This window comes from Microplitis mediator, chromosome 9 (assembly GCF_029852145.1).
Source record: "Microplitis mediator isolate UGA2020A chromosome 9, iyMicMedi2.1, whole genome shotgun sequence".
In the NCBI taxonomy this organism is placed as follows: Eukaryota; Metazoa; Arthropoda; class Insecta; order Hymenoptera; family Braconidae; genus Microplitis; species Microplitis mediator.
The window spans coordinates 9,560,948-9,588,938 of record NC_079977.1 but is presented as its reverse complement, the minus strand read 5'-3'; the positions used below and the strand labels follow the sequence as shown (position 1 = coordinate 9,588,938).

The window sequence follows — 27,991 nt, the reverse complement described above, 5'->3', positions numbered from 1 at the left end:
ATTAAGGCCTGTAGATTCGGGTTCCCACGTCCTATCAACGATTTGTTTGTGCTTCGTGATCCAGCAACATCAATTGCTGGACGTAAAAATCTGAAGAGTAAAAGTCGACTCTACGATCTTCCTCGTACTGAAAAGGAAGCTTATATTAACGACTACAATCCAATTCTATTATCTTTATGGGAAGGAAATATGGACATTCAATTTATTGAAGAAAAATCGACATTATTGTGCCAATATGTTACAAAATATGTAACTAAAGAAGAAACTGCTAAAACTTCAGAAAGAGTAAGTGAAATTAAGGGGTTAGGGGTAGTCAGAATTTTCAAAAAATCGATTTTTTTTTTTTTGCATTTTCTTAAAGTATAATATTTTAAAAATATTGTGTGAAAATTTGAAGTGAATCCGACAAATTCTTTTCGAGTTATTTAACAATGACCAAAGGACGCTCGGGTGCTACGTGGCATTCGAGAGCAGGTAGCTAGAAACAGCTGCAAGCAACCGACCTTTCGGGTTTCATTGTCATGAATATCTCCCCATTTTAATGTATTTATAATTATATATATATATATATATATATATATATATCCTTCTACATATATTCACAATTTGTAGGTAGTACAAGAACTGAAAAATAATTTTTGGTTGCCAGTATACCTGTAGTCGTTGCACTGATCAGTCGATAGTTTTGTGATAAATTATTTCTCAAGTGAATTAAATTATTAACCATGGGACGTGATTCTAGAAAGGTTTCAAGAGAACTTCGGAGTTCTGAAAAAATTAATAAGTCGCGTTCAGTCAAAAGAAAGAATGTTTTTAATCCGAAAACAGCCGAACGTGATGAAAGTATTCAGAGTACATCTTCTAAAAAATTAAAACAAAACACTGAAGATGATGTACCTGAAGACAGCAGTACTGAATTTCGAATAATAAATTTTATTCAGGTATTCACTGCAATTTCTGCTCTTATAAAATGTAAAAAATGTGATGGAAATGTAGTGTTTCAAACAGCAAGTACACGTGGGCTGGGATTCAAAATTGTAGTTGCATGTAATAACTGTGGAAATGAATATATTCCTTCCTGTTCTTTCGTTGGGCATTCTTATGAAATAAACAGACGTTTCATTTTTGTAATGAGAATACTAGGAATAGGATACGAAGGATTGTGCAAGTTTTGCGGCCTGATGGACATGCCGTCTTTTTTAGATAAATCTACGCATACAATTTTACTGAAACAGATTTTGAATTGTAGTAAAGCCGTCGCAGAAACCTTCATGACGAAAGCTGTGAATGAAGAAAAGCAAGCAATGCCAACAACTGAAAATGAAGATATAAATCATCTAACTGTATCGGGAGATGGAACCTGGCAAAAACGGGGATATACATCGTCATTTGGAGTTTCTTCTATAATTGGCTATTTTACTGGAAAGATTCTTGACATAAACATTAAAAGTGCATATTGTAAGCTATGTGAGTATTGGAAAAAAAAAACAAATACTGTTGAGTTCGAGGAATGGTATCAATCGCATGAAGATGTGTGTTCTGCTAATCATCAAGGGTCTTCTGGGAAAATGGAGGTGGATGCGATGGTCGAAATGTTTTCGTATTCTGAAACTAAATATGGAGTTAAGTATGCCAACTATATTGGTGATGGTGACTCCAAGACCTATTCAGGAATTATAAAATCAGATCCTTACGAAAATACAACTGTAAATAAAAAGGAATGTATAGGGCATGTCCAAAAGCGGATGGGGAGTCGATTACGTACGCTGAAGAGTAAACAAAAAGGTCTTGGTGGTCGAGGTAAGCTCACAGGAAAATTAATAGACAAACTAACTGTGTACTATGGTTTAGCAATACGCCGGCATTGTGATTCTATTGAAAATATGAAATCTGCTATAATGGCAACCTTTTATCACTACGGCTCGAGTGATGAAAAACCGAATCATGATATGTGTCCAAAAGGCGAAGAATCTTGGTGCTCTTACCAGCGCGCTGAAGCAAGAGGAGAGCTTGATACCTTTTCTCACGATTATTCTCCTTTACCTTCTGATGTTTTAAAAGCTATCAAGCCTATATACGAAGATCTTAGTAATGAAAATTTACTTTCAAGATGTGTAGGTGGATTCAATCAGAATAATAATGAAAGCTTTAACCAACTAGTATGGAAAATATGCCCAAAAACGGTAAATACTAGTTTTACCATCGTACAAATAGCTGCATACGTTGCTATGTGTATATTTAATGAGGGTATAAATTCATTATTAGTCTTGATGAATACACTAGGACTTAATTGTGGGCCTAATTCTCATCGGTATGCAGAAAGAATGGATGCTGCACGTATCAAAGTAGCAGATAAGCGCGCTAATGATAACACCCGAGAAGGTCGATTGCAACGTAGGCACCAGCAAATCGATATTTTGGAAGCTGCTATGTCGGCTGAAGAGCTATTATATGGTCCAGGAATAGATGACTCAGTGTAAGTTATTAAATAATTCTTATAATTCGACATAAATCCATAGCAAAACTTTAAATGCGTTTTTCTCAAAACTATGTTTTCTGAACTGGTGATCACTGTAACTTAAAAACTGCTCGGTAGATTTCAATAAAATTTATTGTACTTTTGAAATACATTAAAAACTCGTGCCTGATCGAAGGATTTTTTTTTTTTTTCAAAATTTCGATTTTTTTTTAACAATAAACTGTCGGTTTTTTTCTCGAAAATTTGAAAAAAATTTCCTGAGGCCGCCATTTTGTTAATTTCGAAAAAAAAAAAAAAAGCTTCGATCAGGCACAAGATTATCTATTAATAAAACTAATTTTTCTTGTCCGATTGATTTTAGATGAATCTCCAAGGACTTATGATGATCACCGCAAAGGACTTCGGGAGGAACGGGCTCTACAAAAACAGCGATAACTTTTTGAATTATTAATTTTTTTTTTTGAAATTTTCGTGAAGTCAAATCGAAACGTGTTCTAATAAAGCTATGTTTTTATTTTTGTCAAATAAAGTAATTAACTACAAAAAAAAAATTATTGAAAATCATCATTTTTTCATACCCCTGAGTACCCCTAACCCCTTAACTCTACAAAAACGCTTCCTCAATTGTTGTGGAAAGTTGCATTTCGAAGTTTAAATCACAGAGAAATAGGGGCTCTCGAAGCTGCTGATACATTGTTAGGTATTTCGCTGTATGGAACAGATTCAAACACTGTAATACGATAGTTAGATGTCCGGATGGTTAGAAATAGAAAATTAAAAACTAAAAATGAAATCGAACAATTAAAAAAATCTAATCCTGAATCAACTGATATCTTCTGTCTATCATTCATTGATGATTATTACCCTAATCGTTCCAAAGAGTTAGAAATTTTAAGTCTATATGACTTCGCTAAATGGTATGAAATAACTAAAAAAGAACCTCAAAATAACTTATATGAATATTATGAAATTCGGCCCTCAGTATTTTTAAAACGAAGATCTCGAAGTTATTTAATAAATCATTTTAGATACAATATTGCAAATCAACCTGAAAATTATTTCTATTCTCTTTTACTGTTATTCCAACCTTGGAAAGATACGGAAGAATTGAAAAATGGATTTGAAACGTATACAAAGTCTTTTTCATTTCAACAGAATATGCTAGAAGAAGCTAAAGAATATCATGAATATAACGAAGAATTTCAAAAAGGTTTAGACTATATCAAAAATCAGATAGAAAAAAAATGTAATAGTCCAGATTGTAATGATGATGATAAAAATAATAATGACAATGGCTTAACCAGTAAATCAGTCGACTGTCCTATTGAAATAGATACAGTAGTTAAAGATTTGAAGGATGCTGCAGAAAAGTTGGTAAATAATTTCACCCTTTTAGAAATGATGAACCAAATGAATTCTGATCAAGTAAGAGTTTTAGATAAAATAAAAAATGGAGTACAGTCCAATGATGAAAACATAAGGTTATATGTAAGTGGGGAAGGTGGAACTGGAAAAAATTTTCTCATTCACCCGATTAAGCGTCTGATGAAAGAAGGAATGAATCAAGAAACTATTGTTACAGCTCCGACAGGTATTGCAGCTTTTAACATTAACGGTCTTACTGCATATAGAGTATTTCAGTTACCTGTTGAACACGGTTTCACACCACGTTATAAACAGTTACCTGATAATGTTTTGAAAATGTTACGAGATCAATTGACAGACGTTACCTTATTCATCATTGATGAGATATCAATGATATCTAATATTACTTTATTATATATACATTTGAGATTGGTAGAAATTTATAATGTTGATGATTGGTTTGGTGGAAAACACATAATTGTTTTCGGTGATTTACTCCAACTTCCTTCAGTTCATGAAGATCCAGCTTATAAAACGTTATCATTATCAGACGTAGAAAAGTACATCGGTTTATTGAGTTGTAGTAACTTATATATCAATTTATTTACCTGTGATGAATTGACAATAAACATGCGCCAAAAAACAGATAAAGCTTATGCTGAATTACTATCTCGACTACGGTTTGGTGCAATGACTGAGAATGACATTAAATTACGAGAAAAAAGAAAAATTAATATCGATTCTTCACTATCATATCATGAGAGATTAAATGAAATATGTAATTATATAAATAAATTACCATTAGATACGGTTTGCTTATTACCTACTTGTAAACAATGTGATCCCTCGCAGATTTGAATCAAGGTGGAATCACAGTGGATACACCGCGTAATCACAGTGGAAACACCGTGCATACACAGTGGTCAAGCCACCGTGGAATCACGGTAGATACACCGCGTAATCACAGTGGATAAACTGTGCATACCCGGTGGTGAAATGGAACAAGCCCACCGGGTAACCACGGTGGATCCACGGTGTTTACACTTCCACGGTGTTTCCACCGTGATTCAAATCTGCGAGGGATCTTATTAATTCAAAAATGTTACAAAAAATTTTATCTGATGAAATTATTCTTAACTCTCGTGATCATATCGACTGTCCAAAATTTTTAAAGAAAAAAGCTTCTGATACTTTAGATAACATAGAGGAAGACGCAAGCAGAACTGCTGGACTTGCAAAGGTTATTAAGATCAAAATAGGTGCAAAAGTAATGTTAAGACGTAATATCGCTGTCAGTCTCGGTCTCGTTAATGGTGCTATTGGCACTGTTAAATCAATCACAAGATCAGTTCAAAACAATACTATACAATCTGTTAATGTAGACTTCGGAAATGGCGTAGAAAATGCTATTGAAAGAATCAAAGTTAAGTTTCAAATTTTAGATAAGGCTTTTGTTATAAGAGAGCAGTTCCCATTATGTCTTAGTTATGCCGTCACCATCCATAAAAGTCAAGGTTTAAGCTTAAACAATGCTATTGTTGATGCAGGAAATACTGTCTTTAATGTAGGTCAATCTTACGTAGCTTTTTCACGTGTAACAAAAATCGAAGGATTGCATTTGATCAATTTCGATCCACATTCTATCAAATCAAATTCAGCAGCAATAGAAGAATATAATCGTTGAAGAAAAATTTATAGGCCTGATCTTCCAGTTATTAGAATCAAAGAAAAACGTTGGCCTAAAGTATGGGATTTAATTTGGGGAATTGAGGAATATAATCCTGTTCTCAATAAGCAAAAGAGTACTACAAAAACTTTACGTGCAGATTTATTATCAGTTCATGGTATTGAAAACTCTGATGGTATTTCTAGTTCTAAAAATTCTGTTATTCAATGTATATTTAACAGTAAAATATTAAGATCTTTACTGCAAAGTAAATGTAAAAGTGTAGATCAAAATACGATCTCGCGAAATTTATTAAATACATATATAACTAACGAAACCATATTGAAATCGAGTTTTATTAAAGATTCAATATTGAAAAAACAAAGTTCCAATCAAGAAATAGATCCATCAGTCTTGCTAAGAACAATTTGTAGTGAAAACAATGATGTTAGTAGCTTAGTACAATATAAGTTAATACGTACTGATCGGTGTACAGTTTTTAACTATACAAATTCGTACGAAATTTTAGATTATATTTTATCTCTTGAGATATTGGATGAAAGTAAAGTTTATAATTTGCCAGAGTTAATTGATAAATCATACAGACATTGGTTTGATAACTTGAAATTCTGTAATAATTGTAGAGCAGAAAAGCAAAGTAAGAGTAAAATTTCATTTAGTTCTTTCCAAGACATAGTAATTGTAAAATTAAATGTATCACTTTTAAAGAACTCTAAAATCATTCCAAAAAAAAGTTTTGTAAAATCTGTTCCATTATCTAAAGTAGTTCTCTGTAATCAATCATACCACGTAGTAAGTGCCATATTTTATTCTAGTGAAAATAAGAAATTAAATAATTTCAATGCAATTATAAAAAATAACTCAACTAGGGTAGAAATTGATAATTTGAATGTTAAAACAATACGATGGCCTAAAAATGCCAAAAAGGCTGATATACTGTTCTTAGAAATAAAACGTAACTAATTTTCACTTAACAATCCATCGCTGACACAAATATAATAGTAAATGTTGGGAAATTCAAAAGTGCACACCTCAATTGCTCCATTTATTTTTAATCATTATTTTCATTATATAATTTTTATATATAATTTTATATATATATAATTTATTATATTTTTTTTTTATTGTGAACTTTTATTCAACATATAAATTATCAATTTAATTTTTAGAGTGTGCTTTACGATCAAAAAATTGGTAAAAGTTTCGTAGACTTTTAATTACATGACCATGTGCTGTTTAGTATGAATTGGTTTGGTTTCAGTAACCTAGATATCGGGAGTTGCTTAACAGTTAGTCTTGCCTGATTCATTTTGCTATCTAATATTGGCTGTAGATTTTGATTTTGAGCGAAAATTTAATTCCGAAGAACAAACGTTAACTTACGAATCGTCAACTAACCAGCGTTTACAAATTGTGCACCACCTTTTTGCAATCAACTTGACTTCAAATTAGGGCTGTAGATTTCCGTTAACTTGGAGTCGGATTAGCTATTAGGAAAAATTTTGTAATGAGGCTGCATATATGTAATATTACTATATGGCCAGTTGATATAGGAAAGAATGTACCAAAACCACGGCACTGACTATATTTATTCTCTCTTTTCCGAGATATTTTGTCCGTACTGCACATGCTTGGCAATTCTCTAAACAACAGTAGTGAGAACATGGACTTGAGAGTAATTTCTTAGCTATCGATGTGTTTATGTCATTTATTCAATGTTATATATTTTTAAAGATATTAAAAACGAATATATACACTAATGGAAAAAATTAAAGGATCAAAAAAAAATTCTAAATTTTTAGGCGATTTTCAACAGGCCCTCACCTTTGAGAGAAATGGTCGTACAAGAAAAAAAAAAGGAAATTGTAGCTCCAAGTGTCTTCTCTTTGGATTAGAACTTTAAAATTTTTTAGCATCAGCAGTTTTTAAGTAATCTGAGAAAAACCAGCGACAGAAAAATTTTCAAATTAAAAATTTTTTTTTTTTTGGTCTCCGGGCGTGGAAAAAATTATCTTTGCTTAACCACTATGAGGATCGGATACCTTCATTATTCAGCTTTAATTTCTTTTTTTATGGACCTTGATATGTCCACTTCTCGCCGAGATATCGGTCTTCAAATGGAAAAGGATCCTTTTGTCTTTGATTATCGATATCTCAGAAACCAATGATCGCACAGAAAGTTAATAGTGGGTTTTAAAAACTTGAATAAATTCCATTCAACGATTAGCCATTGCTTTTTCGAAAAAAAAAATTTTTCCTATCGTCACATGAATTTCAAAATGGCACAAAAAAAGGGCTTTTTGTGATTTTTTGGAAAATTAAGCGCTGAAACGAAAATATTGTGGAAATCGATAATGCTGATTGTGCATTTTACAGTTCAATATGTCCACAAAAACCCTGCAGAGAGCCAGATTAATCCAACCAGCCGTTTTTTTGTTTCACGTGATCAAATTTTTGAAAAAATTAAAGGATCACGTTTTTTGCTCTGAAAAGCTCATAATCTTTAACAAGATGAAAACAAACATTTTTTCTGAGCTTTGAACACAATTATATTGCAGACAATGCTTAAATTTCCAAAATAGAAAAACTTTTTTTTCGAAAGAAAATTTTCAAAAAAAAAAATTTCTTTTGAATTTAATGACTGAGAGATCAGTAAAATCACGGAATGCAGCGACGTAAACGTGTTAAAAATTATTGGGAGTTAGTTTTGTAAATTTCCTAAAGTTATTCCAAAAAAAAATTTTTTTGAAAAAATTTTTTTTTTGAAAATTTTGTTTCGAAAAAAAAGTTTTTCTATTTTGGAAATTTAAGCACTGTCTGCAATATAATTGTGTTCAAAGCTCAGAAAAAATGTTTGTTTTCATCTTGTTAAAGATTATGAGCTTTTCAGAGCAAAAAACGTGATCCTTTAATTTTTTCAAAAATTTGATCGCGTGAAACAAAAAAACGGCTGGTTGGATTAATCTGGCTCTCTGCAGGGTTTTTGTGGACATATTGAACTGTAAAATGCAGAGTCAACATTATCGAATTCCACAATATTTTCGTTTCAGCGCTTAATTTTCCAAAAACCCACAAAAAGCCCTTTTTTTGTGCCATTTTGAAATTCATGTGACGATAGGAAAAAATTTTTTTTTCGAAAAAGCAATGGCTAATCGTTGAATGGAATTTATTCAAGTTTTTAAAACCCACTATTAACTTTCTGTGCGATCATTGGTTACTGAGATGTCGATAATCAAAGACAAAAGGATCCTTTTCCATATGAAGACCGATATCTCGGCGAGAAGTGGACATATCAAGGTCCATAAAAAAAGAAATTAAAGCTGAATAATAAAGGTATCCGATCCTCATAGTGGTTAAACAAAGATAATTTTTTCCACGCCCGGAGACCAAAAAAAAAATAATTTTTAATTTGAAAATTTTTCTGTCGCTGGTTTTTCTAAGATTACTTAAAAACTGCTGATGCTAAAAAATTTTGAAGTTCTAATCCAAAAAGTAGGCACTTGGAGCTACAATTTCCTTTTTTTTTCTTGTACGACCATTTCTCTCAAAGGTGAGGGCCTGTTGAAAATCGCCTAAAAATTTAGAATTTTTTTTTGATCCTTTAATTTTTTCCATTAGTGTATGTCATATAATTACTAATTTCAATAACGAAACATTTTTTTAATTAATTAAATGCATTGAATCGCTTACATTGTGTTTGAAATACTCTACTATACAGCGTGCGCATAAAGATGCCCAGAATGGAGTTATTTGCTTGGAAAAAAGAGCTCGAGACGCCATCTGTCTCAATGTGTTGGAACGGTTTCTACTTAATCCCTAATAGCACAGTTTGCTTTAGCAGAAGTTTACTTTACAAATGTTTCCTTGAATTTTTCGTCAAATTTCCTTCAACTTCGGACTTTTCCATTTTTTACGACAATCTGTATGTGACTTGCTATTGACTTTGACGTAAATTTACTGCCCGAATTAGAATGCAAATTCACTTCCAAAGTTGATTAGAAAAAACTTGAAAAATTGTTAAGTATTTTTTTACCGTCTAATTGTAGACAATTGTATGTATAAATTTTTTCAAAATTTTTTTTTTTTCAATTTTTTTCGATAATCGATCTTTTTGATCGAAGAAATGAAGATTATCGGTAAAAAAAAACATTTTCCAATCGAAAAAATGAACAGAAACCGAGATACTACCAATTATGGTGATTTTTGACAAAATCGATAAATTTAAAGCTTCGGGGCACTAAGAAAGAAAAATCGCAGCGATTTGAAATTTTCAGGGTTTTTTCAGGACACTTTGAGGTTGAAAAAAAGACGAAGATATCCTTTGTTCATCCGTTATATCCAAAGTTATAGCAAGATTTCCGAATATCCTTAAATTTGTGAATTTTGACCTGTTTTTCACTAAACAATATCGCATTAAAAAAAATTTTTCTATCAAATGCCACTAATTTTCCCTTATAGAGAATGTTTTTTAATTTTTAAAACCCTGCTTTCATTCTCTGTACGACCAATACATTCGGAGTTATTGATTATCAAAGCCAAAATGGACTTTTTTGCTTTGATCAATGATAACTCGGCGCTAAATCGTCGTAGAGACTTTTTTAGGCCACCAAATTAAAGGGCATAAAATTTCCTAGAAAAGTTAGACAGTCGGATTATTCAAAAAAATTTATTGTCGCCCATAGAGGTATTGAAAGACCAGCAAAAATTTTGAAAATTTTTTTTTCGTTGGTTTTCTTATGATTACTCCGGAACCGTACATGGTAAAAAATTTTGAGGTCCAGATCTAAAAACTAAAAATTTGAGGCTACAATTTGCTGTTTTTAGTTTTCTCATACGACCATTTTTCACCGAGTTACAGCATGTTGAAAATCACCTATGAATTCGGAAGCAATTCAGCTATCGGAGGGTCTCCCTATACCTTTCCGGCAACACTTTCTGTTAACTTACTTTCCAAAAGCGGGCAAACGTTCCCTGATAGCCACACTCTAAATATAATTGCTTAGCATATTATGCAGTGAAACATTTACGGCTAACTTAACGACAAGTTTCTGGCAAGCCTCGGCTGCAAAATTATTGCGAGCAAGTTGATGCAAATTTACTGCCGTCATCTGAATGTAATTTAACAGAAAAACTTGCCATCAATTTGAAGTGAAACTTTCAATCAACTTAACGTCATTGTCTGACAGTAACACTTGTAGTCAAATTGAATTCAAGTTCCAGACAATTTACTGTCAACTTAAAGGTAACTGTTTGCTCTCCAACACTTTCTTTTAAGTTGGCTTTAAAATGCGGCATAAGCTTGAAGTTAATTCGTAGATAAGGTGGCTATCAGGGTTAATGACAACTATTCTTAATAGCCACTTTAGCTTGAAATGACCGAAATTTGATGCCCGAAATCGCTGACAATTTGACAATAAAAGTCAGAAAAAAAATTTGCGGTTAATTTTTCATCAATTTAGAAGTAATCTTTGTTACTAGAAAAAAAATCGGTCTATAAGTTGACCCTGCGGGCCAGCCCCAAAACTTCCCGCTGTTTTCAAGCTTGTTGAGCTCGAAAACATTATTGTGAATACATTTTCGAGCTCTTCGAGCTCGCAAGTACTTTTGTATGCCATTGTTTTGTAAAAAACCATTTTTCAGCATTTCTTTCTCCCACGATATCTCGCGAACGAATTAACCGATTTTGATAGTTGAGGCGGCAATCGACGTGTTTTATCAAGTTCTAAAGCTGATAAAATTTTGAAATCGATTTATAGAGTGGTTTTTGAGAAATGTCGAAAAAACCAAAAAAAATTGTTTTTGTTGAATTCTTTCGTCAACGGTTTCTCTTGAACGAATAAACCGATTTCGATGGTTGAAGTGGCATTCGACGCGGCTTATAGAGTTTTAAAGCTGATTAGATTTTGGAATCAATCCATCGAGCAAATTAAAAGTTATCCGAATAAAACATTTTCGAAAAAATTTCGTTTTGAAATATCTCTGAACGCACCCTACCGATTAAGTTCAAATTTTTATGGCTTCAAGACATTAACAAGCCGCGTCGAATGACACCTCAAAGATCAAAATCGGTTTATCCATAATATAATGTGGATAGTTGTCATTGACTATCAGATTTAAGTATCGTTGAACAAATAATAAACTGTGTCTTAGGAACAGTTTTATTGTTATTGGTTTATTTGTATTTTAAAAATATTTCAGACCGATTAATTGTTCTACAATAAGAAATGAAATCCCACTAAAAACAGATTCTCTGTAAAAAGTTGCGCCAAGTACACGTTCAACATTAATCTTAGACTACATTAAGGGAGGGGTCTGGGTTTCAGCGTAAAAAAAAACACTTATTTTGTGATTTTTTATCTCAAATATCGATTGAGCAATTTTATTCAAACCTTCTATACATTATTGAGCATAGTTTTGACTATGTTCTGTAAATTTTTCATGCAAAAATATTAAACCATTAGCCCGTGACAGAGCTTCCCCCAGGACGTCTTGAAAAAAAAACAATTTGCGGTGTTCACTGTAACTCGGCCGGAAATTATCTGAAAATGAAAAACCATAAAAATTTAGTTAAATTATAAACAAATCTTCCCCCCAACGTTCTCCGATTATTTTTTTTTTTAATTTAAAAATTTTTGGCGGCCATCTAAAGTGTGAACCGTTATTTTCGACTAAAATTTCCGCCATTTTGTGGGTGGGAAACACCCTTAATGTTAAAAAAAAAAATTTTTACTAAACGTAGGGGGGAAGTATTTTATATGAAGAAAATGTGTACAAAGTTTGAAATGAATCGGTCGAGTAGTTTTCAAATGGCAGTGAACACGGACTTCGAAAAAGTAGTTTTGAGAAAAACGCGTTTAAAGTTTATGAAGCAAAAAAGTGAAGAAAAAAATTTGTTTTTTTAAACTTACACAGAATCATCAATTCCAGCTCCATACAGCACACATCCTTCAGCATTGTCGATGTCTTCAGCCTGTTTTTTTTCAAGTCTTCGTTTTATTCTGGCTTCTTTGCTCTGCTGCACAGCTTGGAACTCGGCCCTATCAATGCGATTGCTGTCCGTAGATGATGCATACTCGTGAGCGCTTGGGCCGACACTGACGTCCATGTCAGACAGAAAAGTTAGAAGAGCACCAGCACCTTCATTGAATGTGCATGCAGCTACATAAGATGCAAATTCAACAATTTGTCTGCTGCCAGATAATTATTTCGGTGCAATTCTCCAAATCAGCTGGTTCAAACTTTCGTTGGCATTTTGAATAAAACCTCCAAGATACCTTTCTAGAAGTTCATCTTTACTCAAATCTTCATAAATCGGTTTGATCGCTTCTATGACATCTTGTGGAAGTGGAGTGTAGTCATGATTGGAATTTTCCACTCCTGTTGTGGCCAAAGCTTTTTGATACGAACACCACGAGTTCTCACCGCTCATGCACTTATGGTATTGAGGGTAATCGTCTGTTGACTGCTGGTGGTAGAACGTTGCCCAGACTGCATTTTTCATTCCTTCTAAAGAATCACAATTATGTCTGATTGCTGCTCCGTAGTATCGACTCAAATTATCAATGACTTCTCCAGTGAGCTTTCCTTTGCCACCGAGTAATTTACTTTGTCTTGTTTTACCAGCATTTTTTCCGGTTTTTACAACTTTATATTCAACAGTTTTATTTACTAGATCACGTAGACGTTTACCCATTCTTTTTTGCACGTGACCTACACATTCTTTTTTATTTATAATAAAATTTTCACCATAAGGTTTAGCTTTTACTAAATTGCCGTAAGTTTTACTATCTACGTCTCCAATATAGTTGCTGATTTTCGCTCCGTATTTTTCTTCTGATCGGCGAAACAGTTCGATGACAGCATTTACTTCCATATTACCTGATGGTCCGGTGTGATTTGCTTGGCATTCATCTTTTCCAACATGTTCTTCGTACCAATCTTGAAATTCATCAGTATTTAATTGATTTCTTCATAATTTGCAAGCCTGGCAGTGCGAACTACTTACGAAAATATCGATAACTTTTCCAGACCAATATCCAATCAAGGAAGTGACGCTTAAGGAAGAGCTAAAACCTTGCGTCTGCCACGTGCCGTCACCAGAAACGGTCAAAGTGTCTGACTCCGAATTTGCACGTGTTAGCTGTTTTTCTTCGTCTGCGGCGGAGACAAGAAATTTCTCAGCAGTCGTTTCGATGCTGCAGCAAATAGATTTCATGAGATCCAAATAAGATTGTTTTAATAGAAAACTACTTGCTATGTCCATGAGCCCGCAAAATTTATTGCAGCCTGCTAAACCCAAACCTAATGTACGCATTACAAAGGCAAAACGAGTGTTGATTTCATAGCGATGACCAGTTTTCTCACTCGACGGTATAAAGCGTGGATCACAATTTGTACATTTGACTTGGATTTGGAAGCCAATTCCTTCTTTTTCACAGCTCTTGAACTCGATTGGACCATCACACTGAGCACATTTTACTAAACTTGCGATGGTTGAAAACACAAGCAAAAAATCTATGATTCTAAAATGTTTTTCAACATCTTCCGGTACACTAGCACTCGTATTTAGTTGTATTTTCTTCGCCGAAGCACTTTTGATGGTAGCCTCATCTTTTATTTTTTTATTCGGGTTTGATCTTTTTTTTGATCGACACAGATAGGTCCTTCCACTTTGACGGACTTCTCGTGAAATTTTACTTACTCTCGGCATTATTGCTCAGGAAATTATTTGAAAAAATAAAACTACAAGTGCACGGTCGAACGTATAGTCACTAACTGAAGCTCGTTTCTTTTTTTAAAATAATGTAGTGTATAGTAAACATACAAATATAAAATATATCTACATGGTTTTAGTGACCTGGCTTTACTAAATGAAATATTTTTAAAACTGGATATGGGATCAGGACAATAGCAATGAATAACCTGTATACTTGCTCGACAGCTGCACTGCAATCCCAACCGCCCGTAGCTATTAGAGTTAGAGCGTTAAAGGCCCCGAGACTAATTAAACAATAACTTCAAGAATATTGCTTAAATCGGATTAAAATTTTGAGGACATATTCTTGAAATGTTCAACAATAAGATCAAACAAAAAAAAAAAAATCGATTTTTCGAAAGTGAAAACCCTTACCCCGCCCTTAAAAATAATATTCTTACAAAAAAAACTAAAATCATAAGAACACCACCTTAAATTTTTTTTAATTTATTAAAAAAAAAAGGTTGTCACCATAAAAATTAAAAAAAAAAAAAAATACTTGAACGTACTTGATGTGCGCGGTTAAAGGCAGTTTAATATATTATTCAACTGTGAAACATTCAAAAGATATAACACGACCGAATAATTAATTTTTTGCATAACGCACACCAAGTACGTTCAAGTATTTTTTTTTTTTTTAATTTTTATAGTGACAATTTTTTTTTTTTTAATAAATTGACAAAAATTTAAGGTACTTGGTGTTCTTATGATTTTAGTTTTTTTTGTAAGAACATGATTTTTAATGTAGTCTAAGATTAATGTTGAACGTGTACTTGGTGCAACTTTTTGCAGAGAATCTGTTTTTGGTGGGATTCTTAATAACCTGATGGTAATAGTTACTATCAGCCTAACTAATAATGACCATCTAAGCTAATAAAAAATTTTAATATCAACTTTATAGTCTTACGCTTGTCCTTGTGTAATTTCTTTAACTGGGGAAGTGATTAATTTCACACATACACACACACACATATGCGCGCACACATACACACACACATGCGGGCACACATGTACACACACACCCGCGCACACACATATCCAAGCACACACATACACACATAGACCCACGCACGTACACATGCACACACACACTCAAGCACACATGCGCATACTCAACCGCACACATGTACACACACACCCTTGCGCACACATGTACACACACACACATGCGCACACTCGTCTGCACACATACACACACATACACACACACGCGATCGCACTCATGCACACACACATTCTTAGTTAAGAATTTTTACAACTTTGAATGGTAATGGTTACCATCTTCGATTGTAACAATTATAATTTTTAATAATTACAATAAGCATCTTTGATAGTAACCGTTACCATCATCAATTGTAACTGTTATCGTTTTCAATAATAAAACTAATCATTATAACCACTGAAAAATGCTATCACCATTTTAGATAGTTAAAGTTATAAATTTTGTATTGTAGATAGAATAATTAATTTTTCTCCGTGGAGATTATTATACTTATATCGATATCTATATATATCGATAAATATAAATGAGAATATATGGCAAAAATACATTTTATCATATATTTTCACATATATTTCATTATATAGTTTACCATATACATTTTCTTATAGAAAACAATATAATTTTACATATATTTACTACATATATTAGTCCATATATATGAGAAAATATAATTTAATATATACTCTATGATTATATTGTTATATGTAAAAAAAAATATAATTTCTATTATATGTTAACTCGTATAAAATATCATATATATAATTTGGCCGCCATATACGTTCCCATATTTTTCATATATTCTTCTATATATTCGAGCAGTATATAGTTTTTTCGTACGGGTAATCATATATGAGCAGATATACAGATGTATTAAGGTTGATATCCGAGTAGATATACGCATATCCAAGCATATATAAGTATATCTGCTCAGATCCAACTATATATAAGCAGATATAAAGATTTATATCCAAGCATATACAAGTACATATAGTTTTATCTGCTCAGATTCAACTGTATGTATGTGATTATATAGATGTAAAAATAATTCATATCCAAGCAGGCATACGTATATCCAAGAATTTATGACAAAGTGTTTAGCTTGCCAAGTTTGGTTGCACCTAAGTATTATAGACGAATATTAGGGCGTCACTGGAAAATGTACTCGGCCTTCCAAAACCGGATTTTAATGTAATTTTGTTAGATGCTCAGGGTCGTTGTAAAATTATAGTTTTGTGAAAGAGGAGAGGAATATTAAATAGGCTGAAATAAATTTATTTAAAACTTTAATTCCAATTTCTTATTAATTATACGCCTTGCTTTTATATTTATTTTCCCTTAATGACAATTAATAATCTTATGACAAACTATGCTTGTGACAAACTAAACTTATGACAAAACTAAATATTGTCCCCTGGACGTTTTTCACACTCCCACACACACACACGTATTTTAAGCGTCTTCCGGACGTAACACATTCACACACACACTCTCGTTAAAAAACCGTCCACCGGACGTTAAACCTTTAACCTTAATAAACCTTGATAAAAAACCGTCCACCGGACGCTAAACCTTATTTTTCTTAAATTTTATTTTTAAAAAACCGTCCACAGGACGTTAACCCGCATTTCTTATTTCTAGAGTCCACCGGACATATCTTAAACCTAACTTATATTTTTGTCCACCGGACCTAAATCACAGACACAATTCCTTTTAATTAACATTACTTGACTCTACTTAAAACTCTGTTTCCCTTTTGTACCTTTAATATCATCACAATCTTTTTCACCCAAAATTTTATGACTCTAATTCAACTAAATTACCAATATAAAATTTCCACATTAACTCATTCCGATTACAATTTATCACTCCCTTAATTTCCAATCAACCCACTGATTTTACACATATTAATTAATTAATTTGTTGTTTAAATTAAGTATTAATTAATTAATTTTTCTTATAATTTTCACACTAGTTAATTTGCCACTATTTTTATACATTAATTTACTTCACAATAAAATAATCCGTTTCTTCCCATCTTACTCAATAACAATATATCACAATTCTAGCGTCCTTTTTATGACTTCATTTTATTTAGATATTTTAATTAATTAACTTAAAATTACTTAATGACTAGAATTTAATTACAGTTTGACTAGAAATTTGGCCGGTGAGTTGGCGTCACGCGGATCCTGACTTTCACTGACGTTATTCGAGTAAATTGATTGAATTTCTAACTTAGGAATTAATGCGGCTGACGGAATAAATTCCAGCCTGAATTAATCTTAAGATACAGTAATAATAGTATATTGTACAACTAGTGCGGTAAGTTGTCGATTGCCCACGAGAACGAAGTTGAGCGCACGAACGAAATGAGTGCGCTCATTCGCTCGAGTGGGTAATCGACAACACCGCACGAATTGAACACAGTTTTTTTTATCATTAATGCAATACAAGTACTATCTTAGTGCTCGCTGTTTTTTATTCTCCAAGTAGCTTTTTGCTAATTCAACTGTTGCCGCGACATATTTGTGGGTTAAACGATAATCTGCATGCGACAAGAAGTAAATTTGTGTGCGACAAGTTTACTTGTCGCACTCAAATTTACTTGTCGCACGCAGATTATCGTTTAACAAACAAAAATGTCGTGGAAACAGTTGAATGGGCAAACAGCTATTTGGCGAACAAAAGAGCGTGCGCTAAGATAGCACTTATATTGCATTAATGATAAAAATTAATTTATAACGGCTGAAAAGCCTGGAATAAATTAATAATTTTATTTACCGGATTATTTTCGCGACAACTTTATTTTATTCCGGCTGTAGAGTCTTGAATAAATACTACAGAGTTCGAACACATAACGGCGGCAAAGCGAGACGCGATGGAACTTTTGAGAACACGAGATTGAACGGCTGGAGAGCCTGAACTATCCGTTTCTTTACGCGAGATCAACGGAAAGATATTAAGTAATCTATTATAATTAATTAGCCAGATTAATGATTTAATGAAGGACCTCAATTAATTATAATTTACCTCCGAATATAATTTCAGCAACACTTAATGGATTCAGCGGTTGTTCTGCCGTCGGGTGCGGTTTAGTAGCTGATGTTGATATCTCCAAATTTTTCAGGTTTTTCCGTTGTCTTAATAACTTCTCGCTCCTTAATTTATTGCCTCTTTACGCCAGTGGATATAATTATTAAATTACGATTGATTGAAATCTGTCAATGATCAGTACGTATAAGTGTATTTATATAGTTAATTAATAGGATGGCCTCTAAGAGTCAGGTAACAATTGATAATTAATAAAAATTAATCGCCTCGTTCCACGTGAAGCGGACGCAGACTTTTATATTTACCTTTTGTTTACTAGGTCCGATCCTTTTTGGTGTCCAACAAACTCTGTCTCGATTTTTGACACTGCACTCACTTATAACTCTTCGATTCGGGTCTCTTCCATTCACCCCCGGAAAACTCATCCCTACTAAATTAATTAGTCAAAGAGAGGGACGGATGTTCGGGTCTCACTGATTAGCGACACCCGGTGACATGTCGAATCACTTAATTTAATAGACGGGTTATAATTAGGACCCGTTATCGACCGTGGACAAATACAATTTTAGATATTGATAAATAGTCATGGGAATCTATTTTACCCTGTTACAAATTTATGACTATATCCAAAATGTGTGTCTATATGTAGTCATATTTGGTCAGATCCAATAATATTCGAATACAGGTAAGGCTCCTGAATCGTCGAACTATCGGGGTTCTATTGCGAATAAGACATTAAATACAGAGTTTTTTGTCTAATTATACACGAATATCTGAGTGATATACGAAAATTAAAAAATTTTATCCAAGCAGATATAAATATTTCTGAAAATAAATTATTGCGCAATGGTAGTAGTATATTTGTTTACATTTAACTATATAGATTAAGGTGAATAATAGTATATTACACTACAAGGGAAGAAAGTTGAAATTCCTGCCCTGTAGGGTAGTAGCTCGGGTAGTGATTGTCACGTGCTCCAATATGGCGTTGCCGCCTATATAAGCACGTGCAACCAGTACCCAATGCTCTTTTTGCTTCGCTCTTTTGCTATTCAAGCCTTTTTGCTGTTGCTTAAAGTACTACCTGCAGTATAAATCAGAGTAGCTATTTGTCGTACGTGATTTTACTGCCGCCGTATCAGAGTCAGAGTTAATTGACGTTATAGTTGGTTGCAGTTAGTTAACCAGGTCAATTAAGGGGTTAGGGGTACTCAGGGGTATGAAAAAATGATGATTTTCAATAATTTTTTTTTTGTAGTTAATTACTTTATTTGACAAAAATAAAAACATAGCTTTATTAGAACACGTTTCGATTTGACTTCACGAAAATTTCAAAAAAAAAAATTAATAATTCAAAAAGTTATCGCTGTTTTTGTAGAGCCCGTTCCTCCCGAAGTCCTTTGCGGTGATCATCATAAGTCCTTGGAGATTCATCTAAAATCAATCGGACAAGAAAAATTAGTTTTATTAATAGATAATCTTGTGCCTGATCGAAGCTTTTTTTTTTTTTTTCGAAATTAACAAAATGGCGGCCTCAGGAAATTTTTTTCAAATTTTCGAGAAAAAAACCGACAGTTTATTGTTAAAAAAAAATCGAAATTTTTGAAAAAAAAAAAAATCCTTCGATCAGGCACGAGTTTTTAATGTATTTCAAAAGTACAATAAATTTTATTGAAATCTACCGAGCAGTTTTTAAGTTACAGTGATCACCAGTTCAGAAAACATAGTTTTGAGAAAAACGCATTTAAAGTTTTGCTATGGATTTATGTCGAATTATAAGAATTATTTAATAACTTACACTGAGTCATCTATTCCTGGACCATATAATAGCTCTTCAGCCGACATAGCAGCTTCCAAAATATCGATTTGCTGGTGCCTACGTTGCAATCGACCTTCTCGGGTGTTATCATTAGCGCGCTTATCTGCTACTTTGATACGTGCAGCATCCATTCTTTCTGCATACCGATGAGAATTAGGCCCACAATTAAGTCCTAGTGTATTCATCAAGACTAATAATGAATTTATACCCTCATTAAATATACACATAGCAACGTATGCAGCTATTTGTACGATAGTAAAACTAGTATTTACCGTTTTTGGACATATTTTCCATACTAGTTGGTTAAAGCTTTCATTATTATTCTGATTGAATCCACCTACACATCTTGAAAGTAAATTTTCATTACTAAGATCTTCGTATATAGGCTTGATAGCTTTTAAAACATCAGAAGGTAAAGGAGAATAATCGTGAGAAAAGGTATCAAGCTCTCCTCTTGCTTCAGCGCGCTGGTAAGAGCACCAAGATTCTTCGCCTTTTGGACACATATCATGATTCGGTTTTTCATCACTCGAGCCGTAGTGATAAAAGGTTGCCATTATAGCAGATTTCATATTTTCAATAGAATCACAATGCCGGCGTATTGCTAAACCATAGTACACAGTTAGTTTGTCTATTAATTTTCCTGTGAGCTTACCTCGACCACCAAGACCTTTTTGTTTACTCTTCAGCGTACGTAATCGACTCCCCATCCGCTTTTGGACATGCCCTATACATTCCTTTTTATTTACAGTTGTATTTTCGTAAGGATCTGATTTTATAATTCCTGAATAGGTCTTGGAGTCACCATCACCAATATAGTTGGCATACTTAACTCCATATTTAGTTTCAGAATACGAAAACATTTCGACCATCGCATCCACCTCCATTTTCCCAGAAGACCCTTGATGATTAGCAGAACACACATCTTCATGCGATTGATACCATTCCTCGAACTCAACAGTATTTGTTTTTTTTTTCCAATACTCACATAGCTTACAATATGCACTTTTAATGTTTATGTCAAGAATCTTTCCAGTAAAATAGCCAATTATAGAAGAAACTCCAAATGACGATGTATATCCCCGTTTTTGCCAGGTTCCATCTCCCGATACAGTTAGATGATTTATATCTTCATTTTCAGTTGTTGGCATTGCTTGCTTTTCTTCATTCACAGCTTTCGTCATGAAGGTTTCTGCGACGGCTTTACTACAATTCAAAATCTGTTTCAGTAAAATTGTATGCGTAGATTTATCTAAAAAAGACGGCATGTCCATCAGGCCGCAAAACTTGCACAATCCTTCGTATCCTATTCCTAGTATTCTCATTACAAAAATGAAACGTCTGTTTATTTCATAAGAATGCCCAACGAAAGAACAGGAAGGAATATATTCATTTCCACAGTTATTACATGCAACTACAATTTTGAATCCCAGCCCACGTGTACTTGCTGTTTGAAACACTACATTTCCATCACATTTTTTACATTTTATAAGAGCAGAAATTGCAGTGAATACCTGAATAAAATTTATTATTCGAAATTCAGTACTGCTGTCTTCAGGTACATCATCTTCAGTGTTTTGTTTTAATTTTTTAGAAGATGTACTCTGAATACTTTCATCACGTTCGGCTGTTTTCGGATTAAAAACATTCTTTCTTTTGACTGAACGCGACTTATTAATTTTTTCAGAACTCCGAAGTTCTCTTGAAACCTTTCTAGAATCACGTCCCATGGTTAATAATTTAATTCACTTGAGAAATAATTTATCACAAAACTATCGACTGATCAGTGCAACGACTACAGGTATACTGGCAACCAAAAATTATTTTTCAGTTCTTGTACTACCTACAAATTGTGAATATATATATATATATATATATATATATATATATATATATATATATAATTATAAATACATTAAAATGGGGAGATATTCATGACAATGAAACCCGAAAGGTCGGTTGCTTGCAGCTGTTTCTAGCTACCTGCACTCGAATGCCACGTAGCACCCGAGCGTCCTTTGGTCATTGTTAAATAACTCGAAAAGAATTTGTCGGATTCACTTCAAATTTTCACACAATATTTTTAAAATATTATACTTTAAGAAAATGCAAAAAAAAAAAAATCGATTTTTTGAAAATTCTGACTACCCCTAACCCCTTAACCAGTAAATTTTTTTCCGTCTCTTTTTTTTTTTGTTGCGTTTTTGATGCCTGCCCTGCGACATTTGAAAGCACGAGCGAAGCGAATGCGTCTGGTCGGCGAGGGCAGGCATAAAAAAAAAACAAAAAAAAGACATATATATACTTATAAAAAATAAGAAATAATTATTTTTTTTCGAAAGAAATAAATTTATGCCTATGAACAAGATTTTTTTCCAGCCAATAAATAATATATAAATAAATACATGAACTTTCAATAACTAACTTCGCCTTTGCATCAAAATCTTTTATCACCTCATCCTCGTCCATAGATTCATCCGATTAAACTTTTTCAGTCATCTTATTATTGTAATTACACTGTTTAATTAAAATGTTACATACAACGAGACACAAAAATACTGACGCATATATTAAGCAACGATCTACGACGTTATCGTGAAAAATTTTATTTGTAAAGTGGTAGACGATCACTAGATGGCAGCAACCGGCTGTTTCGGTAGGCACGAAAAAATGTTTTGCTCCCGGCGATATAAGTGAGGCGCGTGTAACTCCACCAGGAGAGGGAAATAAGACTTTAGGCCTCAAAGTTAGGGAGGGAAGTGCGTACTTTCGACTAAGGTATAAAGAAAAATATATTTATTCCCATGTAATAGATAGAAGTTTACGAAAATATTCATAATTTTTTTGGTTATATGTAATTGAATATAAACGTAAATAATTGAATATAAAAGTATCAATGCTTCTGAAGTATTCATCTATTTTATTTACTTAAATATTAATTGACTTTTGATATATGTTGTGCATAGGTTCATCAAAAGCATTAAGAGGTAATAGCAATAAGATCGAGATGTGAGTAGATATTGTTTTTAGAATGGTCTAAAAGTATAATATACTTATTAGGGTGCTTCGTTTCCGGCGAAAGTATTTTTTTCGATGCTCATCAAGCAAAATATTGTTTTTTATGCTGAAACAAAAATTCCTGCCAAGTTTGAGCTCTTAATTCCAATCCCAAGTACATTCCATTTGAGTTCAAAGATTTCTCATTTAAAATACATGAAAATTAAATTACTTTTATTTTAACTTTCTAATACTCAGCTGCATTTTATGATATCGACGCGGTTTTGGTCGCAAATTGTAGGGCATTTGGTGTTCTTCAAAAGTGCCCATAGTTACTTAGCTGTAATTCCAGCTGTTTTACTTGTGTCCGTTGCGGAAGTTATTTTTCCTATGAAACTGACCTTTATTGGCTTGCAGAACGTAAGCCAATGAAACTACACTAAAAATGCTAATGAAAATTTTATAGGAAATTTTATTCCCTTTAAAAAAGGTCTTATGAGTCAAGTCGCTAAAGTCCATAGTTTCTGAGCTATAGTAATTTTAATAGTTTGAAAAATAAAATATCAATTGTAATTGTTTTTTTTTTAATTTCATTTTTCAAATTATTAAAATTACTATAACTCGGAAACTATGGACTTTAGCGACTTGACTCATAGGACTTTTTTTGAAGGAAATAAAATTTCCTATAAAATTTTAATTAGCATTTTTAGTGTAGTTTCATTGGTTTACGTTCTGCAAGCCAATAAAGGTCAATTTCATAGGAAAAATAACTTCCGCAACGGACACTAGTAAAACACCTGGAATTACAGCTAAGTATCTATGGGCACTTTTGAAGAACACCAAATGCCCTACAATTTGCGACCAAAACCGCGTCTATATTATAAAATGTAGCTGAGTATTAGAAAGTTAAAATAAAAGTAATTTAATTTACATGTATTTTAAATGAGAAATCTTTGAAATCAAATGGAATGTACTTAGGATTGGAATTAAGAGCTCAAACTTGGCAGGAATTTTTGTTTCAGCATACAAAACAATATTTTGCTTGATGAGCAACGAAAAAAATTCTTTCGTCGGAAACGAAGCACCCTAATATTTATACATGCATTCATTAGAATGTGGTGAAACGTCTTTAGATATATGTCTTAGGTTCGTGGATGATATAAGAATGGGAATTGATAGCGGTGGGATTACAATTGCGGTTTGCTTTGATTTTACAAAAGCTTTTGATAGTGTAAATCACTCACTACTGATATTAAAGCTTATAAAGCTTGGCTTTTCGTATGATGCAATTAAATGGATATATTCGTATCTCCATGGCCGAAAGCAGTCAGTAATTACAGGGAGTTGCAAATCAGATTGGGTGAATATTAACTCTGGAGTTCCTCAGGGCAGCGTTGTGGGTCCTCTGCTCTTCACAATATTCATCAATGATCTTCCTGAATGCCTTCTAAACTGGAAATACTTACTATATGCGGATGATTTAGTAATATGTATGCAATGTAAGGTTGATGATATTTTTGATAGTATTGAGTGTTTCAATGCGGATATAGAGCGTATTGCTGAATGGTGTGTGTTGAATAAGCTTAATCTTAATTTGTCAAAAACGAAAGCGATGGTCTTTGGCAGTACGATAAATGTATGTAGAGTTAACGATATAAATTTGGATAATTTAAGGCTATACTTAGGTAATGCATTAATAGAGTACGTTGGATCGTTTAAATATTTGGGTGTAGTTTTTGATAGTACACTTTCGTGGCACTCTCATGTAGCAAATATGCGAAAGCGTGCTGCTGGGGCTTTATATCGAATACGTATGAATGATTCTCATCTTAGTGTTGCGCTAAAGCGTAGGCTAGTTACTGCATTGGTACTACCTATCTATGATTATTGTGCGTGTGCTCTGACGAATTTGTCACAACAACTTGAAAGATCGCTACAAGTATCACTAAATAATTGTGTGAGGTATATACTTCGGATTAGGCGCCGAGAACATATATCACAACATCGGAGGCGGCTTGGGTGGCTTACGGTTCAGAATCGTATGCTTCTGTTGATAGCTTGTGAGCTTTATAAAGCATTGTGTCTCATGCGGCCAGGGTTGTTTGGTGATCAGCTCGAACTTAGGCCAAATATTGCTTCGCGGCGTGTTATAGGGAAGACAGATACTCTGAGAGTGCCATTTGCAAGAACTATGACATATCAGCGATCATTTATTATAACTGGTTGTAATTTTTGGAATTCATTGCCATTTGAAATAACTTCCCTGTGTACTCTTAGCGAATTTAAAGAAAAATGTACCTTATATTTATTAAATCAAGAGTCGAGTGGACTAGATGAGGAGATTGAATGAGATGAAAGTATGTAATAGCGATAATTAATGTCTGTCAATGCTGTGTCTTAGAAATATATAAAATGTATTAAAATAGATAAAAAACTTTGTAATTAGTGTAAAAGAAATATGGTCCCAAGGAGTTAACTCCAGGATCGAAATAAATAAATAAATAAAAAAAAAAAAATATGTGCTTAAATCTATGTAGATTCCCACAAAGATCTGTTTGGATCCGCTTGGATCGCGACAAAATTTGGATCCAAGCATATATGCTTGGATCTAAACATTTTTTATCGGGTGTGTGTGCGTAAGCCTTCCATAACTTTTGAACTAATTAACCGATTTAAATCGTTTTTGCGGCAGTCGAAAAAGTTCATTGGCCGTCAACTTTTCTAAAAATTTCAGATCATTTAATCAAGTAGACTCACAAATAATTGAGAATTACAAAAAAAAAATTTTTTTTAGGTTTTTTTTAATTTTTTCGAAACGACTCGAACGATCAACTTTAAAATCTAATCAGCTCTAGAACTCTATAAGACGCGCCGATCTCCACCTCAAACTTAAGAATCGGTTTATTCGTTCGAGAGATATTGTCGTAGAAAAAAATGTTAAAAATCAGTTTTTCACGAATATCTTTGAAACGACAAATCAAACGTTTTCAAAATTCAATCGGATCTACAATTCGATAAAACGCGTCGATCGCCACCTCAAACATTAAAATCGGTTTATTAGTTCAAGAGATATCGTCGGAAGAAAAATTCTCAAACACGGTTTTTTACGAAAACAACGGCATACACAAGTATTTTTGAGCTCGAAGAGCTCGAAAATGTAATCACAACAAAGTTTTCGAGCTCAAGGAGCTCAAAAACAGCGGGAAGTTTTGGGGCTGGCCCGCAGGGCCAACTGATAGACAATTTTTTTTTAATTTTTTCGTTAATGGCTTCTCTTGAACGAATGATTTGATTTTGAGTGTTAAGGTGGCATTTGACGTGGCTTATAAAGTTTTAGAGCTGATTAAATTTTGGAATCAATCCACCGAGCACATTAAGAGTTATTAAAGAAAAAACGTTTTCGAAAAAATTTTAGAAAATACCTAAAAGTAAGTAATGTATCACTTCTGCACGATGAGCAGATCATTTTAAAAAAAGGACCACGAGCTCTCTAACTATTATCTCGACTGGACTACTTGAAAAATATGGAGATCGGGTCGGAAAATGCATTTCAAATCACGAAAATTGAATGAATAATTAATTTATAAAATAATCGACGACCAGGGCCCACCGAGGGTCTATAGACAATCCAATGAGGCCATACCTGGTTACCTGCGTTAATATCTCCGGACAAAATATCTCCGACAAAATATCCACGACAAAAAATCCCCCGACATAATATCCCCGCGACAAAATATCTCCAGTCAAAATATCTCAGGATAAAATATCTTCATGACAAATTATATGTAGACAAAATATCCACGAATATTTACGTTGACTCCAAAATTTTTAATAAAAGCAATTTAAAATAATAAGAAAGAAATAAGTATAAAACATTAAAGATTATATTGAACTTCTTTATTAACATTAATAAAAATAATTGAATTGAAATACAAAAGGACGTAAACTTATTGATTAATTTAATTAGTGTAAGTAATATAATCTATTATCAATTATTAGTGTTTACCAACTATTTAAGGTCACTTTTCATCAATATTTTTAGTCAAATTTAATATTAATCATAAATATCTGAATGCATCCGTTTGCAATAAAATTGTGCCCTTTTTTCAGAGGTTTTGGGTGTGTGTAATCACAAAAATATATGAACACACATACGTGAAATAGTACGTGTTCTTTATTCAGGCATTTTGTGTGTGTGTAAATACAAAAATAACCGAACGCATCCACTTGCAATGAAATTGTGCCCTTTTTTCACAAATTTCTTCATCGATTATTCAACGATAGGGATATTTTGTCAACATATATTTTGTCATGAAGATATTTTATCCTGAGATATTTTGTCTGGAGATATTTTGTCGCGGGGATATTATGTCGGGGGATATTTTGTCGTGGATATTTTTTCGGGGATATTTTTGTGTCACCGCCATACCTAGATTAAATTTAATGATTAAAAATTATTTTTAATTTTTAATTTATTTGGGGTTATTTCCCAAAACGTAACATAATACTGGTGTTATATTCTGGCTTTAATTATATTTAAATAAAAATTTTAAAATTTCTTTTGGTAATATATAATAAAACTTTAGTGAAAAAAAATTCTTTATCAGAGTAACTACAGCAAATAAGCGATTTCCGCGGACACCGTCGTGGCCCGTAGTCTAAACTCATAACGAGGCATGAGACCCGGGCCTCGACAACGGTCGCTAGGGTAACCTGAGATGCGACGTTGGACGATTTATAATTTTATAAATTTTTGTACTTGATCTGCGGAGAAAGAACAGGCAGTCAGCCGACAAACATCTAAGTCACCGGAACTCGGTCCGGTGACTGACTGA

At 33.0% G+C, this 27,991-nt stretch overlaps 3 protein-coding genes across 12 annotated transcripts in view; 1 reads left to right on the top strand and 2 right to left on the bottom strand.

Annotated features, from left to right (window-relative positions):
* LOC130674864 (potassium voltage-gated channel subfamily H member 8) overlaps window positions 1-27,991 on the bottom strand; it is a 535,814-nt gene that overhangs the window by 121,863 nt on the left and 385,960 nt on the right. The gene's annotated exons all lie outside the window — the stretch shown is intronic.
* On the top strand, window positions 24-3,068 carry LOC130674867 (uncharacterized). Of its 3 annotated transcripts, none has more exons than XR_008991148.1 (3): window positions 24-2,183; window positions 2,284-2,476; window positions 2,841-3,068. XR_008991148.1 is itself a non-coding variant. In XM_057480305.1 (2 exons), the coding sequence occupies exons 1-2, from the start codon at window positions 726-728 to the stop codon at window positions 2,842-2,844; spliced, it is 1,755 nt and encodes a 584-aa protein (XP_057336288.1). In that variant the 5' UTR covers window positions 24-725; the 3' UTR covers window positions 2,845-3,067. The 3 variants fall into 3 exon arrangements, 1 of the variants encoding a protein (XP_057336288.1); XR_008991149.1 differs by having other exon boundaries at window positions 2,266-2,476; window positions 2,841-3,067; XM_057480305.1 differs by having other exon boundaries at window positions 24-2,476; window positions 2,841-3,067.
* LOC130674865 (uncharacterized) lies at window positions 19,585-22,008 on the bottom strand. Of its 3 annotated transcripts, none has more exons than XM_057480302.1 (2): window positions 20,139-22,008; window positions 19,585-19,774 (listed from the first exon to the last, which is right to left on the bottom strand). In XM_057480302.1, the coding sequence occupies exons 1-2, from the start codon at window positions 21,887-21,889 to the stop codon at window positions 19,771-19,773; spliced, it is 1,755 nt and encodes a 584-aa protein (XP_057336285.1). In that variant the 5' UTR covers window positions 21,890-22,008; the 3' UTR covers window positions 19,585-19,770. The 3 variants fall into 3 exon arrangements, with proteins under 3 accessions (XP_057336285.1, XP_057336286.1, XP_057336287.1); XM_057480303.1 differs by lacking the exon at window positions 19,585-19,774 and having other exon boundaries at window positions 20,198-20,331; window positions 20,432-22,008; XM_057480304.1 differs by lacking the exon at window positions 19,585-19,774 and having other exon boundaries at window positions 20,212-20,349; window positions 20,432-22,008.